Source organism: Lampetra fluviatilis, chromosome 56, assembly GCF_964198595.1.
Source record: "Lampetra fluviatilis chromosome 56, kcLamFluv1.1, whole genome shotgun sequence".
In the NCBI taxonomy this organism is placed as follows: domain Eukaryota; kingdom Metazoa; phylum Chordata; class Hyperoartia; order Petromyzontiformes; family Petromyzontidae; genus Lampetra; species Lampetra fluviatilis.
Window position 1 is genome coordinate 5193934 of NC_136330.1, and position 18163 is coordinate 5212096.

At 52.9% G+C, this 18163-nt stretch overlaps 1 protein-coding gene across 1 annotated transcript in view; it reads right to left on the bottom strand.

The window, feature by feature from the left end:
* LOC144950111 (glypican-5-like) overlaps nt 1-18163 on the bottom strand; it is a 58361-nt gene that overhangs the window by 27093 nt on the left and 13105 nt on the right. The window contains exons 3-5 of the mRNA XM_078880171.1: nt 6643-7385; nt 2749-2953; nt 801-916 (exon numbers count right to left, since the gene is read on the bottom strand). Of these exons, the coding sequence (XP_078736297.1) occupies nt 801-916; nt 2749-2953; nt 6643-7385 (1064 nt within the window). The remainder of the gene's footprint in view (nt 1-800; nt 917-2748; nt 2954-6642; nt 7386-18163) is intronic.

An 18163-nucleotide genomic window follows, 5' to 3' on the forward strand; every position in this document is an offset into this window, starting at 1 on the left:
ACAAAGACCCATAGACTCACATGGACACCCATAGACTCACACAGAGACCCATAGACTCACATGGAGACCCATAGACTCACACACAGACTCATAGACTAACATGAACACCCATACACTCACACTGATATCGATACAAAGTGGGCATCGTCCCAGCATGAATGATCCACCACTCCGCTACGCCTGACGCTAGACTATTGCATATTTGTGTTTATATATTTGACCAGGTAAGGCACACTGAGCTATCTAGTATTTTTTTCAGAAGCGATTTGGCCACAAATGATAGCTCAACGAAGTGGCTTGTCATTACGTGGAAACGTACAGCAGCCATATTATATAAGGGCACGATGTTGAGTCTAAATGTGCAGGGAAAACCCGCAGGACCCGGAGACTACTGGGGGAGAGACACGCACACTCCAAGTATACAGCAGCAAGCGTCAGGGTCGGGATCGAACCCACGACCTTCTGTACACCAGGCGAGGTAGTCAACATCTCCTAGCCACCGTGATGATGATGAGAGAGAGAGACACGCAAACTCCAAATATACAGCAGCAGGCGTCAGGGTCAGGTTCGAACCTACGACCTCCTGTACACCAGGCGAGGTAGTCAACATCTCATAGCCACAGTGAGGATGAGAGAGAGAGACACGCAAACTCCAAATATCCAGCAGCAGGCGTCAGGGTCAAGATCGAATCCACGACCTCCTGTACACCAGACGAGGTAGTCAACATCTCCTAGCCACAGTGACACAATCATTTAGCTCACCACCAACCAGAGTGGTGAAGTATGTCCCTACGACTCACCATGGCGAGGATCCTCTGGGCGTGCACGCGCGCGTGCAGCAACGCGCCCGCGATGAGGTCGCGCGTCCCCAGCAGCGTGTGCTGGATGTCCGACGGTGGAGCCAGCAGCCTGGATCCTGGGGGCACACGGGGGGGGACACGTGGGGGAGACACGTGGGGGAGACGTGAGGCCACGTGGGGAGACGTGAGGCCACGTGGGGACACGTGGGAGAGACGTAGAGAGACACGTGGAGAGACGTGGGGAGACGTGGAGAGACACGTGGGAGAGACGTGGAGAGACACGTGGGGGGGACGTGGGGACACGTGGGAACACGCGGGGGAGACGTGAGGCCACGTGAGGAGACGGGGGGACACGTGGGGAGACGTGGAGAGACGTGGGAGAGACACTTGGGGACACGTGGAAGAAACGTGAGGACACGTGGGGACACGTGAGAGAGACGTGGAGAGACACGTGGGGGGGACGTGAGGACACGTGGGGGAGACGTGAGGACACGTGGAGAGACGTGGGAGACACGTGGAGAGACACGTGGAGAGACACGTGGGAGACACGTGGAGAGACACGTGGAGAAACACGTGGAGAGACACGTGGGAGAGACGTGGAGAGACACGTGGGGACACGTGGGAGAGACGTGGAGAGACACGTGGGAGACACGTGGGAGAGACGTGGAGAGACACGTGGGGACACGTGGGAGAGACGTGGAGAGACACGTGGAGAGACACGTGGAGAGAGACGTGTAGAGACACGTGGAGAGACACGTGGGAGACACGCGGAGAGACACGTGGAGAAACACGTGGGAGACACGTGGAGAAACACGTGGAGAGACACGTGGGAGAGACGTGGAGAGACACGTGGGGACACGTGGGAGAGACGTGAGGACACGTGGAGAGACGTGGAAAGACACGTGGAGAGACACGTGGGAGACACGTGGAGAGACACGTGGAGAGAGACGTGTATAGACACGTGGAGAGACACGTGGGAGAGACGTGGAGAGACACGTGGGAGACACGCGGAGAGACACGTGGAGAGACACGTGGAGAGACACGTGGAGAGACACGTGGAGAGACACGTGGGAGAGACGTGGAGAGACACGTGGGGACACGTGGGAGAGACGTGAGGACACGTGGAGAGACGTGGAAAGACACGTGGAGAGACACGTGGGGACACGTGGAGAGACACGTGGGAGAGACGTGGAGAGACACGTGGAGAGACGTGGGAGAGACGTGGGGACACGTGGGGACACGTGGAGAGACGTGGGGACGCGTGGGGACACGTAGAGAGACACGGGGGGACATGTGGAGAGACGTGGAGAGACACGTGGCGGAGACGTGAAGACACGTGGAGAGACACGTGGAGAGACGTGGAGAGACGTGGAGAGACACGTGGGAGAGACGTGGAGAGACACGTGGGAGACACGCGGAGAGACACGTGGAGAGACACGTGGGAGACACGTGGAGAGACACTTGGAGAGACGTGGAGAGACACGTGGAGAGACGTGGAGAGACGTGGAGAGACACGTGGCGGAGACGTGAAGACACGTGGCGGAGACGTGAAGACACGTGGAGAGACACGTGGAGAGACACGTGGGAGAGACGTGGGAGAGGCGTGGGGACACGTGGGGGTACGTGGAGAGACACGGGGGAGATGCGGGGGGAGGCACGGGCAAGTGCTGCTGGGTGGCCAGCACCACGCCCGGCCGCCTTTGTCTCCCCAGTGATGATGTGGGCAGCGGTGGAGGGGGATGGGGAGGATGGGGGGGGCTGGGGGAGTGTAGGGGGATGGTGGAGGTGGGGTGATACGGGGGGGGGGTTAAAGGAGGGTGGTGGAGGGGGGGCAGTAGAGGGGACGAAGGTCGTGGTGGGATGTGTGGGCAGGTGGGGGGTGGGGGCAGGTGGGGTGTGTGGGGATGGGGGGGGGTCTGGGGGGGGGATGGGGGGGGGGGGTCCCCACCGAGACGCCCGATTCCCGCGACGAACTCCCTGAAGTGGGGGTCCAGTGCGGGCACGCCGGCGAGGCAGGCGCGCAGCGCGTTCAGGCAGAGCCCCCCGCACGGCTTGATGAGCGTGAGGCCGCGGCAGTGTGCGCAGTACTGCACGCGCAGCAGCACCAGGGCGCAGTCGCGCGACACGGCCACGTGCTCCGTCATGTTGATCACCTGCGTGGTGGTGGTGGTGGTGGGTGGGTGAGTGGGTGGGCCGGTGAGTGGGTGGGCGGGTGAGTGGGTGGGTGAGCGGATGAGCGGGTGGGTGAATGGATGGGTGGGTGGCCGAGTGGATGAGCGGGTGGGTGAGCGGGTGGGTGAGCGGATGAGCGGATGAGCGGGTAGGTGAGTGGGTGGGTGAGTGGGTGGGTGAGTGGGTGGGTGAGTGAGTGGGTGGGTGGTTGAGTGGGTGGGTGAGTGGGTGGGTGAGTGAGTGGGTTGGTGGGTGAGTGGACGAGTGGGTGGATGAGCGGATGGGTGAGTGGGCGAGTGGCCGAGTGGATGAGCGGGCGGGTGAGTGGGTGGGTGGGTGAGTGGGTGGGTGGGTGAGTGGACGAGTGGGTGGATGAGCGGATGGGTGAGTGGGTGGGTGAGTGGGTGCGTGGGCGAATGGATGAGCGGGTGGGTGATTGGGTGGGTGAGTGGATGGGTGGGTGGGTGAGTGGGTGGGTGAGTGGGTGGGTGGGCGAATGGATAAGCGGGTGGGTGAGTGGGTGGGTGAGTGGGTGGGTGGATGGGCGAGTGGATGGGTGGGTGAGTGAGTGAGTTAGTAGGTGGACAAGTTGATGAGTGGGTGGGTGAGTGGCCGAGTGGATGAGCGGGTGGGTGAGTGGGTGAGTGGGTGGGTGGGTGAGTGAGTGGGTGAGTGAGTGGGTGGGTGGGCGGACGAGTGGATGAGTGGGTGGGTGAGTAGGTGGGTGAGTGGGTGGGTGGGTGAGTGGGTGGGTGGGTGAGTGGGTGGGTGGGCGAGTGGATGGGTGGGCGAGTGGATGTGCGGGCGGGTGAATGAGTGAGTGGGTGGGCGAGTGGGTGAGTGGGTGGGTGAGTAGACGAGTGGGCGAGTAGATGAGCGGGCGGGTGAGTGAGCGGGTGGGTGAGCGGGTGGGTGGGTGAGTGAGTGGGTGGGTGAGTGGGTGGGAGAGTGAGCTGGTATATGAGTGGGTGGTTGGGTGAATGAGTGGGTGGTTGGGTAAATGAGTGGGTGGGTGGGCGAGTGGATGAACGGGTGGGCGCGTGTGTGAGTGGATGGGGGGGGATGGATGGACACGCAGGGAAATAAGTATATACACGCGTAGCATGGACAGATGAACGGATGGGTAAGTGGTCAGATGAACGGATGAAACGGATGGTTAGATGAGCGATGGATGAACACATGGACAGAAACACACACACATACCCATATTAACAGGTTCGCGCACACTTATTACAGCCACCGTGTAACCCACTCACACACATAACGACCCATTCACATTCCAATTAACTCACACAATCCCACACAAAAACCCACGAATTCACACACACCAAAGCCACTAACAAGGACAAAGATGTCCCGTGTAGCCTTAACAGACTGTTGGGGCAAGCGCTGTTACCAAGCAACTAACCAGCACACACAGCAACACACACCCTGGCAGACACACACCAACACATACACTCGGACAACAACAACAACAACAACCGCCATTCGCCACTAAGTGACGGTGACGTCACCACGACGCTTGTGCCAGGCCATGTGCACTTTCAGGCCAATCCTGTGGAACCCATCCAGTGGTCCAGACTGTTGTTATGATGTCATGTAGGGCAGTCTGTGCACAAACGCCACCCTCCCTCAGCATTTCACTTGGGAGATCATCTCTACCCGGTGCCTTTCATGGTCTCAGGCTCTGGATCACCTTCAGTGCTTCCTCAACAGATGACACCTCAGCCAGCCACTCACAGGGGGTGACTTCTTCCAATATTTGAGGCACCGCAGCCTCAGCAGGGTCATCCCCACTTTCTCCCACGATGTTTACTAGGCCGAGGGATTTTCCCCTCCCCCAGGACCCCGCAGAAATTATCAGCAAATCTGCAAACCTGTTCCTGGGGGTCGGAGATTGGATCACCGTTCTTTCCCCAAATGATGGCAATACGTGTGGCGCTGCAGGTTACTTTTTTGATTAAATTAAAGAGCGATTTGTGATCGTAGGCCATTGAGGCAGACTCCATCTCCTCAGCAACCCGCGACCACCAACCATCCTTGCAGCACCTCACGGCTCTCCGAACCTGTGAGCGAAGGCTGCGGTAAGCCTCCTCATTCTCTGACGTGGGATGCTGTAGACGATGAGAGTGGGCCCGTCGCTTTTTTCAGCCAGCCTGATCACCTCCTCTGTCAGCCAGGGTCTCTGGGGAGGTCTTGACCGTGTACCCAAAGCAGCCATTTCCGCTGCATGAGCCAAAGTCCTAAACCTCGCCCATTTCCCCTCGACATCAGCTGGAGTGGGGGACGATGCCAACCCCAGCTGCAAGTGATGATGAAATTCTCGCTTGCAATTTTCATCAGCTAGCTGAGACCATGCCACTATGGGTTTAAATGAGGTCTTGGGTATACACCCACCACCGGAGTGGAAGAATGGCAGGTGCATCTTACAGATGACAAGTCGATGGTCAGTGGGCAGAGTAGCTCCACGGTAGGTCCTGGTGTCAACAACATGGGCCCGCATCCATTGTTCCATCACTATGTAGTCCAGCAGATTTGCTTGCTTGGACCCGGCATGCATCCATGATGTTGTGTGGATGCGCCGATGCCGGAACAGCGTGTTGGTAACTACAAGCCCATGGGCTGCACACACATCTAGCAGCCTCCGATTATTGTTATTGAGCTGATCTGGCCCATGTCTTCCAATCACTCCAGACCAGGTGCTACCATCATGACCAACTTGGGCATTGAAGTCACCCAACAAGATGACTCTATCTCGAGTGGCCACTTTAGCCAGTAACTGTGACAGGAGGTCATAGAAGGCATCTGACTCATCGGCCTTGCCTGCATCCCTCCATGGATGTTTGTCTTCGGTGGGGGCATAAGTAACCACGATCACCACTTCTTGCCTCTGGTTGATGGGAATGCGAACTCAAAGTAGCATGGGGCTTATAACTTCCCACACCTCACCGCCACACTCCCACGCCCCCTTCATTCTTTTGTTCAGAAGAAAAGAATAAGAGCCACTACCTGTTGTTTGGCAGTCTTCTGCCCCGAGTAGAGGACTGTCCACCCCTCATGGTGGCAGGAGCCAGAGCCGGTCCACCGGACCTCTTGAATACCACAGAGATCCAGGCGGTACCGGTCCAGCTCCCGACAGAGGAGTGGCAGCCTCTCCTCCGCAGTGAGCGTTCGAACATTCCACGTGGACTTCCGAAGTGGCGTTTTGTTGTTTCTGGAGGAGCCCCAAAGGTAAGGATTCAGTCTTCTGGCTCCGCCAAATGGGGTTTGGCCAGGAGACGTCACAGAAGCCTGTTCCCCCGGGGCCTCCGGCACAAGCGTAATACATTTTTACATCGTAGTTTAGTGGTAGTTAATTGAAGGTGGAGGGGTGACCAGCCCCTCGCACCCCTCCAGAGCCCCCATTTGGCCGCTGTGTGGGTTACAAACGCTATGAAGGGAAAGGCCATGGCACTGCCCACCACAGCGTTGCTGTCCGGCACCCCGAGGAGGTAAGGGGTCGTGTTTGCCGGACTACACACGCGCACACACACACATACACACACACACACATACACACACACACACATACACACACACACGCGCACACACACACATACACACACACACACACGCACCCATACACACACACACACACCTACACACACACACCTACACACGCGCCACGCACCTCCACGCCGGCGTTGAGTGCCCGCACGAAGGTGCCGGCGGCGGTGACAGCGCTCTCCACCCTCGCCTCCATCGTGCGCGGCACCGGCCCGAAGGGGTTCACCTCGCCCCGGAGACGGCGCACGCAAGCCACGTACGACTCGGCGCTGGCGGCGGCACTGCCACCTGCCGCGGCGGTGCCACCCACAGCGGTGCCACCCACAGCGGTGCCACCCACAGCGGTGCCACCCACAGCGGTGCCACCCACAGCGGTGCCACCCACAGCCGTGACACCCACAGCGGTGCTACCCTCGCCGCCCCACGCAGTGGCAGCCGGAGACGGAGGCACGGGAGGTGCCGTTCGGAGCCCCCCGGCGCCTCGCTCCGCACCGCCCGGCAACGTCTCGGCCTTCGCCGTGCCGCGGCCTTCACGGAGCGCGACCTCCGCTTCCTCCCCCTCCACATCCTCCACCTCCCCCTCCGCCGACGTCCACTGCCGCTGCCGCTGCTCTTGCCGCTGCCGCTGGGCGCCGAGGAGATTGGAGGCGACGACGGAGGGGAAGAGGTCGTCGTAGAAGCGCGCCACGGCCTCCCGTAGGGCCGGGCTCGCGGGCCCGGGCCCCGGGGCCAAGTGGCGGGCCAGGGCGGCGTAGAGGCGGCGCACCGCGGGCAGCGCCGTGGCCGTGCGGCCGAGCTCCGGGTGGCCACGCGCCACCAGCTCCTCCGTCGCGTTCTGGGACTGGCGCAGCAGCGACTCCAGAGTCTCTGCGGTTGGTCAGAGGGGTGGTGGTGGTTGGTGGTGGTGGTTGGTGCTGGTGGTTGGTGGTGGTTGGGGGTGGTTGGTGGTGGTGGTGGTGGTTGGTGGTTGGTGGTGGTGGTGGTGGTTGGTGGTGGTGGTGGTGGTTGGTGGTGGTGGTGGTTGGTGGTGGTGGTGGTTGGCGGTGGTGGTTGGTGGTGGTGGTGATGGTTGGTTGTGGTGGTTGGTTGGTAGTGGTGGCGGTGGTAGTGGTTGGTGGTGGTGATGGTTGGTGGTGGTGGTTAGTGGTGATTGGTTGTGGTGGTTGGTTGGTGGTGGTGGTAGTTGGTGGTGGTGGGTGGTTGTGGTGGTTGGTTGGTGGTGGTAGTAGTTGGTGGTGGTTGGTGGTGGTGGTGGTAGTTGGTGGTGGTGGCGGTATTGTAGCGGTGAGCGCGACGCTGCGCTACAAATCTTTGCCTCACACGATACAGTAAATCTAGCTGTGACGGTCCCACCTGATGACGGAGACTTGTATTGCTTCCGAAACGTCGTGATTTATTATTTTATTTTATTTCTATTATTACTTCTATTAATTTTAAATTTTAATTTTATTTTTTACCTACGTGACTTTACCGAAAAAAACCTAAGAGTATGAATCCTTGCAGTCACGAAAGCTTCAAATCTTGAGTTATAACAGTCCCAAACCACACACCAAGACAACAACAACAACCACACACAGTCCCCCCAATTACATTTCACGTTCACATTGAACGGTCGAAGAGGCACGGACGGGACAAGGTTCACGGTTAGGAGGCGCACTCCATCCAGGGATCCCAGTGTGCCTTGCACGACCTGAGGCCTCGCGAATTATACAAACGCCACCACGAGGTCACGCGGAGTCGAACTCTTAAGAGATGGACCTCCGATTACCACGGCGTGGCTACGTACGGTGCGAAAGAAGTTCAACGCACACGCTCATTAGCAATGCAAAATAAAAAAAATCTCGACAGCATGATGATGATGACGATGATACTATTGCCGTCATTCGCTAGAGTACAGGTTGGTCCAGATGTCTCGTGACCCCGCCCCCCCCCCCCCCAAATTCAGAATAATTTCATCAAGGCCGATTCGATCTTGGGGAGGCCCAGGACCGATTCAAGAGATTCGTCAGCGATGTTGGGTGTGAGCGGGTCAAAATCAGAATATGTATTTTGTACAGCTCCAGGAATCCGATGAGCGTTGAAGCTCTTCGTGCACGCAAGAGGCACAGTCCCCAGCCCCTTGCCCCAATGATTGTGGCCGTTTCAGTGGCCACCAGAGTTTCTGCACGCGACGAAGGAGAGCAATCGTCTTGGTTCTTTCGGTAAAGTCACGTAGAAGGGAAATAATAAAATAATAAAAATAAAACATAATAAAATTTCGATGTAAAGCTTTCGTGACTGCAGGGATTCATCTTCTTGGTTCTTTCGGTAAAGTCACGTAGAAGGGAAATAATAAAATAATGAAAATAAAACATAATAAAATTTCGATTTAAAGCTTTCGTGACTGCAGGGATTCATCTTCTTGGTTCTTTCGGTAAAGTCACGTAGAAGGGAAATAATAAAATAATGAAAATAAAACATAATAAAATTTCGATTTAAAGCTTTCGTGACTGCAGGGATTCATCTTCTTGGTTCTTTCGGTAAAGTCACGTAGAAGGGAAATAATAAAGTTACAAAAATAAAGCATAATAAAATAAATATTAAATAATTATTTTATTATGCTTTCTTTTTATTATGGCATGCTTATGCCATGAAAAAAAGAAATCATAATAAAATAATTATTAAATAATTACGTTATTATGTTTAATTTTTATTATGGTATACTTATGGCATAAAAAACAAACAAAAAACATGAACAAGAGAACATCTTAAAGTGACGACGCGCAACAGCGTTGGACTTCTTTCGCGCCGTACGTAGCCGACCGCGCTAATCGGAGGTGCGGGGGGGGTGGTGGGGAAGGACACCAAACTAGACACGCACTTGCATCCCACTGGGATTTTTGCACACAGCGTTGGTGTACGGTGATTTTTTTCCGCAATATTTTGCTGCCTTTTCTTGGATTTTCTGTTTGCACTTAGTCACATATTCACTTTAAGATGTGTTTTGTTCATGTTTTTGTTTTTTGTTTGTTGCGGTTGCACCCGATTCAAGAGCCGAATGGCTCACAGGGCTACACCTAATACATGAACTTGAACGTGAACTTGAACGTAGTCCGTGTGTGGTGAACGCAGACTCGATGTGCCCTGCTAATTTGACGTCTAATTAGTGTGCGAACGTCTTAACGCCTCCCTTGCCATTAGCAAAATATCAGAATAGGTTTTACCCTTCCTGCAAATAATGTTCACCACAAGTATATGTGGTTAATGCAGACAGGATTCCTTGCAAAAGGTTTCAGTTTGGTGTTTTAACATCTGAACACAACTGTTTTATTATGGCCAGGAAGGGTAAAAGCTCTTCTTATATTTTGATTAGTGGCAGAGGTCCCATGATGTAGCTGCTCGTCCCGAGCTCTCAATGTCCTGACAGTGGTTCTAGATTTGAAGTTTTCGTGACTGCAAGGATCCATACTCGTTGGTTCTTTCGGTAAAGTCACGTAGGTGAAAAAAAACCAAATAGTTATAAAAAAATGTTTAAAAAAAATTATTTGTATTTTTTATTTTCACCTACGTGACTTTACCGAAAGAACCAACGAGTATCCTGACAGTGGCATTGCCCTTGTGCTGTCTTCGCCTTTTGGCGTCGTCCTCTGGTCTCACACCGTTCGAGACTTGGCTCTAAAGAAAGCTGTCTCTGGTGTGGAGCAATCACTTTCAAAGACAAAGCATCATCATCATCATCGACTACCATGTGCACCACAATTACTTGTGGTTAACACAGACAGGATTCCTTGCAAAAGGTTTCAGTTTGGTGTTTTAACATCTGAACACAATTGTTTTATTGCCAGAAAGGGTTAAACTTATTGTAACGGCTTAACGCCTACCTGCATTCTTGCAGGGGTAAAAAATTAACCTGTAAAAACAAAGGTTTCCACTCTAAATCCTTTATATGCGTGGCAGCTAGAGTCCTCTCGTCCTCTGCCTTGAGATGGCTGCCACCTATGGGTCAGATGATTGTCTGCCAGCATTAAGCAATTGGTAATTAAATATTTAAAAAAATGCCATAAACAGTGTAAAATTTTGGAAAAACATTTTCCCGAAAATTCATTGTCACGCACAACGAGTCTGTGTGCAACATGTCAGCTCGATTGGATCACGGGAAGTGGGTTAAAAAACGACCGAAAGATTTGCACGGTCGTAAGCAAGCAAGCAAGCACGCAAGCACGCAAGCAAGCGAACTTAATATAAAGGATTTAAAAAGGATTAATCCTGCTGCTGCTGCTGTTGTTGTTATTTGTGATTAGTTTCATCCTCTTCTGAATGTGTTTCACACTGGGCGTCATTGACGCACAACTATCGCAGCGTTAGTCCCCGACTTACGTTACCAATTACAAACACCAGCCCCGAACCCACTTAAACACCAACAACACCAACAACACTAACAACAACAAACTATGATAATTGTCTTTTTTACCCTTCTATCTGGCAACAAAACTGACACCTTTTTACAAGGAGTCATGTTTGCATAGACCGCAATACCTGCAGTCATAATACAAACAAAAGACATAACTCTGATAATGTATGCACTGTCCTTGAAGTCGATTGGTCCACACCCGAGACAGCTTTCCTTAGAGCCTAGTCTCACATGGGTTGGACCAGATGACAGATAGAAGGATAAACAACCAATTATCATATTTTTACTGGCAAATGAGGTTCCCATGGAACAACAAACTAACAACAACAACGAGCAGGCCCCCCAAAAATAGACAACACCGTGGATAGCTTTACTTGCATAATAGAGGAGTTTTTTTGTGGGGGGGGGGGGGGGAGTTACTTGAAACAATTAAAATATGAATAATATTTGTAGTTTAGTATATATGTGTTTTTTTTAAACATCGAGCAACAACAATAAAAAAAAACTACTGAGAAAATCCGACGGCTCTTCTAACAGCTTTGCATACTTTGCCGGATTGAATGAGGCTCATAAACAAAAAGGAAATAAATCTATCTCTATTGGAATAAAAAAAAAATATATATATAGTGTGCGCGTGCGTGTGCTTAAAAATATCCAGCAAAGTTAAACAATATGGGCTGGCTTTGGTGGTATTCACATTGAAAGAGTTGAATATTTTGATTTGTGAAAAATTGGACACCGGTTTTGGAGCTATCTCCGTGTGTGTGTGTGTGTGCGTGTGTGCGTGCGTGTACGTGTGTGTGTGTCAGAACCGAAAAAACACAAACACAACCCCCTACCTCCTCGTGGTGCCGGACGGCACCGCTGTGGTCGACAGTGCCATGAGGGGAGGGCCAATTTAAATTGGCCTTTCGCCTCATGGCGTTTGTAACCACCACAGTGGCCAAATGGGGGCTCTGGATGGGTGCGAGGGGCTGGTAACCCCTCCATCTTCAATTAATTACCACTAAACCACGAAATAAAAATGTAATTAATAGGCTTGTGCTGGAGACCCCGGGGGGACAGGCTTCTATGACGTCTCCTGGCCAAACCTCATTTGGCGGAAACAGGAGATTGAATCTTTACCCTCGGGGCTCCTCCAGAAACAACTAAAAACCACTTCGTGTGGCCACGTGGAATGTTCGAACGCTCAATGCGGAGGAGAGGCTGCCACTCCTCTGTCGGGAGCTGGACCAGTACCGGCTGGATCTCTGTGGCATTCAGGAGGTCAGGTGGACCGGCTCTGGCTCCTGCCATCATGAGGGGTGAACAGTCCTCTTCTCGGAGAAGAAGACTGCCAAACAACAGGGAGTGGCTCTTCTTCTGAACAAAAGAATGAAGGGGGCGTGGGAGTGTGGCGGTGAGGTGTGCAAAGCTGTAAGCCCCAGGCTAATTTGGGCTCGCCTTCCCATCAACCAGAGGCGAGGAGTGGTGGTCGTGGTTACTTATGCTCCCACTGAAGACGAACATCCGTGGAGGGATGCAGGCAAGGCCGATGAGTCAGATGCCTTCTATGAACTCCTGTCACAGGTGCTGGCTACAGTGGCCCTTCGGGATAGAGTCATCTTGTTGGGTGACTTCAATTCCCGAGTTGGTCACGATGCTGGCACCTGGTCTGGAGTGATTGGGAGTCATGGGCCAGATCAGCTCAATAATAACGGAAGGAGGCTGCTAGAATTTTGTGCAGCCCATGGGCTTGTAATTACCAACACGCTGTTCCGGCAGCGGTGCATCCACACCACATCATGGATGCATGTCGGGTCCAAGCCAGAACATCTGCTGGACTACATTGTGATGGAACAGCAGATGCGGGCCCATGTCCTAGACACCAGGACCTACCGTGGAGCTGTTCTGCCCACTGACCATCGACTTGTCATCTGTAAAATAAGCCGGCCATTCTTCCACTCCGGTGGTGGGTGTACACCCAGAACCCCATTCAAACCCTTAGTGGCATGGTCTAAGCTAGCTGATGAAAGTTGAAAGTGAGAATTTCATCATCGCTTGCGGCTGGGGTTGGCATCGTCCCCCACTCCTGATGTCGAGGGGAAATGGGCGAGGTTTAGGATTGTGGCTCATGCAGCTGCAATGGCTGCTGTGGGTACACGGTCTAGACCTACCCAGAGACCCTAGCTGACAAAGTGGTTGTGGCTGAGAAAAAGCGACAGGCCCACTCTCATCGGCTACAGCATCCCAGGCCGGAGAATGAGGAGGCTTACCACAGCCTTCGCTCAGAGGTTCAGAGAGCAGTGAGGCGCTGCAAGGATGGGTGGTGTTCGTGGGTTGCTGAAGAGATGGAGTCTGCCTCAATGGCCCTCGATCATAAATCGCTAATTAACTCCAAAAAAGTAACCTGCAGCGCCACACCTATTACCATCATTAGGGGAAAAAACGGTGATCCAATCTCTGACTTCTGGGAACAGGTTTGCAGATTTGCAGAGCATTTCTGTGAGGTCTTGGGGGAGGGAAAATCCCTGAGCCTGGAACCCAACGTGGGACAAAATGGGGGTGACACTGCCGAGGCTGCGGTGCCTCAAATATTGGAAGAAGAAGTCACCCCCTGCGAGTGGCTGGCTGAGGTGCCATCTGTTGAGGAAGTACTGAAGACGATCCAGAGTGTGAGACCAGGAAAGGCACCGGACAGAGATGCTCTCCCAAGCAAAATGCTGAGGGAGGGTGGCGTTTGTGCACAAACTGCCCTATATGACATCATAACAACAGTCTGGACCACTGGACGGGTTCTGCAGGAGGGGGACCGCACAGACTGTAACAACTACAGGGGCATCTCACTCCTCAGTGTGCCGGGAATGGTCCTGGCAAAGATTATTCAACATCGCCTTGCTAGGCACGCTGAGGAGAGGCTTGCAGAGCCCCAATGCGGTTTCACGAAATGGCGGTCCTGCACAGATGCCATATTTTATGTCCGTCTGCTACAGCAGAGGTGTATGGAATTTCAACAAGACCTACATCTCTGCTTTATTGACCTGGTCAAGGCCTATGATACCATTAGTAGGCCTGGGCTCTGGGTTATTATTCGTGATTTCGGAGTCCCTGACCCTCTGCTCATGATCATTAAGAACCTTCATGATGGTGAGCAGGCCCAGGTAAAACTACGTGGCCGAGAGTTGGAGCCATTTCCTGTACACCTTGGGGTGCAACATGGATGTCCTCTGGTTCCCACATTATTTAACATCTATATCGACCACGTAGTTCGCGAAGCCTTCAATAGCTGTACTGGAGGAATTTACATCTGGTACAGATACAATGGGAGGCTGATAGATGCCCGGGTGTGGTCAAGGGATGGCTCCCTATTGCTCAACCACGTTATGTATGCCGATGATCTGGTAATTGCTGCTCACTCGGAGGAGGAGTTGGAGGCGCTGTTGCTGAACCTGGAGCTTGCCACTAAGAGGTGGGGCCTTACCATCAGCCCCACCAAAACCAAGCACCTGCCTGGGTATTTTGTATCATCTGACACTCCACCCCCACAACTCCCAATTGGTGATAGGGCAGTAGTGGAGAGAGTGGAGAGTTTCCCATACGTAGGCAGCGTGCTCATAACCGGCTCCTGTTTAACAGCAAAGGTCTCACTCCGAATCAGTCGAGCGGCATTATATTTTGATCAGTTGCGTAACGCTTTGTGGAAACTACCTGGTCTGTCACTCCGCACGAAGCTTCAGGTCTTCTCAGCCACAATTATGGACGCCCTAATCAAACATCTGCGAACATCTTCACCGGTTCGAAACCTTAAGGCTGGCCTGCCTACGATTCATCCTGGGTTTAACCAGGCTGGATTGTGTGAGGAGCTCACAAATCCTTGAAAGATCTGGACAAAGTCCCATCGGTGAGCTCCTCCGGCAGGCAAGGCTGCGTTGGCTGGGTCATGTAGCCCGCATACCCAGCCACTGCATGCCTAAACAACTTTTGTTCGGCCGGATCGAGGGGCTAAACGGGCGCGGCACGGGCTAGAGAAGAGATGGAGTGATGTGGTACAGGAGGATGTGGAGCTGAGTGGACTTGCCGATGACTGGTACCAGCGGTGTCAAGATCGGCCTCTGTGGAGGAGGCTCGTGAAGGACGCTATTGGGCATTTGGAGGCAGTCGCCCTCCAACAACAAAGGAGGGCAGAGGAGCGATGCTCACAACACCGAGCAGAGCGCTTGTTGGCTAAAGCACTGCAAGTTGGCACAGTAGGGGGCACAGGTGGTGCATCAGCCAGTCATCTCAGTCAGTCGACCTGTGGCATCTGGGTCTGCCCCGTGACCTCCTGCCAGCGGGCGTTTGACACTTCACGTGGCCTCAAAGTGCACATAGCCTGGCACAAGCATCGTGGTGACGGCACTGCCACTTAGTGGCGAATGTCGGTTCTTGTTGTTGTTGTTGTGTGTATGTGTGTGTACGTGTGTGCGTGTGTGGGGAACAGTGCTGTAGCGGTGAGCGAACCCGGCGACCCGGGTTCAATTCCCGCTCACGGCCAACACCGGTGACGATTATCTGAACCGGTCCTGGGCCTCTTCTAGATCAACTCAGCCTCAAATTAGTACCTGGTGTGGTGAGTAGTAAACATCGCCCCTGTGGAGACAAATGCGGCCGGGCGTGGTGCTGGCCACCCAACCCCTCTTGTACCATTCCGTCCTTCACAGGTGCTCGCTAACAGCACTTGCCCCAACAGTGTGTTAAGGCTACACGGGGGATTTTTGTCTTTTTTGTTGCGTGCGTGCACGTCAGCTGTGGGGAGCGGTGGCGCAGCGGTTAGCGCTACGCTGCGCTACGAACCCGGCCGTCAGCCCGGTTCGATTCCCACTCTCGGCACCAAAACCAGTGACGATGATGTGCACCGGTCTTGGGCATCCCCTAGGTCGACTCAGCCTCAAATAAGTACGTGGTGCGGAGTGTAAACATCGCCACAAACAAAGGCGGCATGGGCGTGGTGTTGGCCACCAACCCTCAAGGATTTTCTCCGTGAGTATACTGATCTCGACGTGAGTCAATCTATCGGTCACTTAGTCTCCGTGTCAGCTTTTGGATCTATGTAAGTCTAGAGGTATCTCTACGTGAGTTTATGGGTCTCTGTGTAACATCTATAAGCGTCGTAGTTTTTTGTTGTTTTTTTCTTTGAACCTGTAATAAAGGTCGTGGAAGCGACTTCTGGAATCCGGTCTTTATTTGTCTTTCTTTTACAACACTCCTTCACGCTGCTGACAGACAGCGTGAGAGGGATAGAGAGAGAGAGACACACGCGGCCACGTGGCAGCCTGGACCCCCGCTCCCGCGTGGCCTCACCCTCCGTTCGTTCCAGATCTGACCACGTGTTGTTCGTCTCCACCCCTATTTAATACCCGGGTCACGTGGTACCTTTCCACCAATCCTGGTTAACCTCTATGGAATCTTCTAGACTCCATCGTACGCTCCCGGGACCACGCCCCTGACTCGTCCCCCCATTGGCTGTGGCTAAAGCCAGCAGACCCAATCCTCTACTTACAGATGTCACCTTCCCATTACGTCAGGGCCACGCCCCTAGACTTCCCCCCATTGGCTATGGGCCAGGACCGGTAGAGCGAATTATTGTAACGAGTTATGATACGTCAGTGAGCCGGATATATCCTCACATTACAGATCTATGTAAGTCTAGCGGTCTCTCTACGTGAGTTTATGGGTCTCTGTGTAACATCTTCAAGCGTCGTAGTTTTTTGTTATTTTTTTGTTATTTTCTTTGAACCTATCTACGTGACTTTTACCGAAAGACCCAAGCATATCTCAAAGCCTCTATGTGATACTATGGGTCTCTATAGACATCTCTAGGAGTCTCTATGTGAGTTTATAAGCCTCTATGTAATCCTATGGGTCTCTGTGTAAAGTCTATGGGTCTCTATAGAGAGGTCTATGAGTCTCTTATGTGAGTCTATAAGCCTCTATGTAATCCTATGAGTCTCTGCATAACGTCTTTGGGTCTATTTCGAAAAGTCTATGCGTCTCTATGTGGGTCCATAAGCCTCTAGAGGTGATGCGATGGCTTTCTATCTAAAGTCTATGGATCTACGTGAGCCTATGGGTCTCTGTATAACATCTATAGGCCTCTATATGAGGCTATGGGTGTCTGCGTGAAGTATATGAGTCTCTATCGTCAAATATAGGAGTCTATGTGAGTATATAAGCCTCTATGTGATCATATGTGTCTCTGCGTAAAGTCTATGGGTCTCTATACATAAGATTTACTAGTCTGTATGTGATGCTATGGGTATCTGCGTAAAGTCTATGGGTTTCTGTACATACGATCTATGAGTCTCTATCTGATGCTATGGGTCTCTGCGTAAAATAAAAAAAATTTTGCTACGTGAACCATCCTGAGCTCAGAACAACAGCAACACAAAAAATGTGAACGTCATTCGCCAGATGGCGGTGAATCTTGGTTTGCCCAAATTCTTTTATTTTTTTGTAGCAAATATAAAAATAAAATAAAAAAAAAAGTCAAATAAATAAAACCATCCTTAAAACCCACGGCTCCCACCCCCCACCCCACCACCTTAAACCTTCAAAGTCCGTTCGGAATGTCACCGCTGCCAAAAAAAAGGGCCATCTTTATACGTTAACCAAAGGAAAATAAATACGTGCGTGTCAAATAAAAATAACACAAAAAATTTCCAGGGACCAAAGTATTTGGAGATAAAAAAAAACCCACCAAACCTTCGCTTGTCAAAATAAAGCGACACACGTGCAGAAGAATCCAGCACATCAGATAATGGTGGTGGCGGTGTTGGCGGTGGTAGTGGCGGTGGTGGTGGTGGCGGTGGTGGTAGTGGCGGTGGCGGTGTTGGCGGTGGTGGTGGCGGTGTTGGCGGTGGTAGTGGCGTTGGTAGTGGCGGTGGTGGTAGTGGCGGTGTTGGCGGTGGTGGTGGCGGTGTTGGCGGTGGTGGTGGTGGTGGTGGTAGTGGTGGTGGCGGAAGTGGCGGTAGTGGGCCAGGCACAGCCCCGCCATTGAATGCGCGTGCTCGAGATGAGACCACGGCGGCAGCAGTAGTGGCAGCAGTAGTGGCAGCAGTAGTGGCAGCAGTAGTGGCAGCAGTAGTGGCAGCAGCAGTGGCAGCTGCATCAGTGCCAGCAGCAGCAGTGGTAGCAGCAGCAGCAGTGGTAGCTGCAGCAGTGGTAGCAGCAGTGTCAGTAGCAGCAGTGGCAGCAGCAGCTGCAGTAGTAGCAGCAGCAGTGGTAGCAGCAGTTGTAG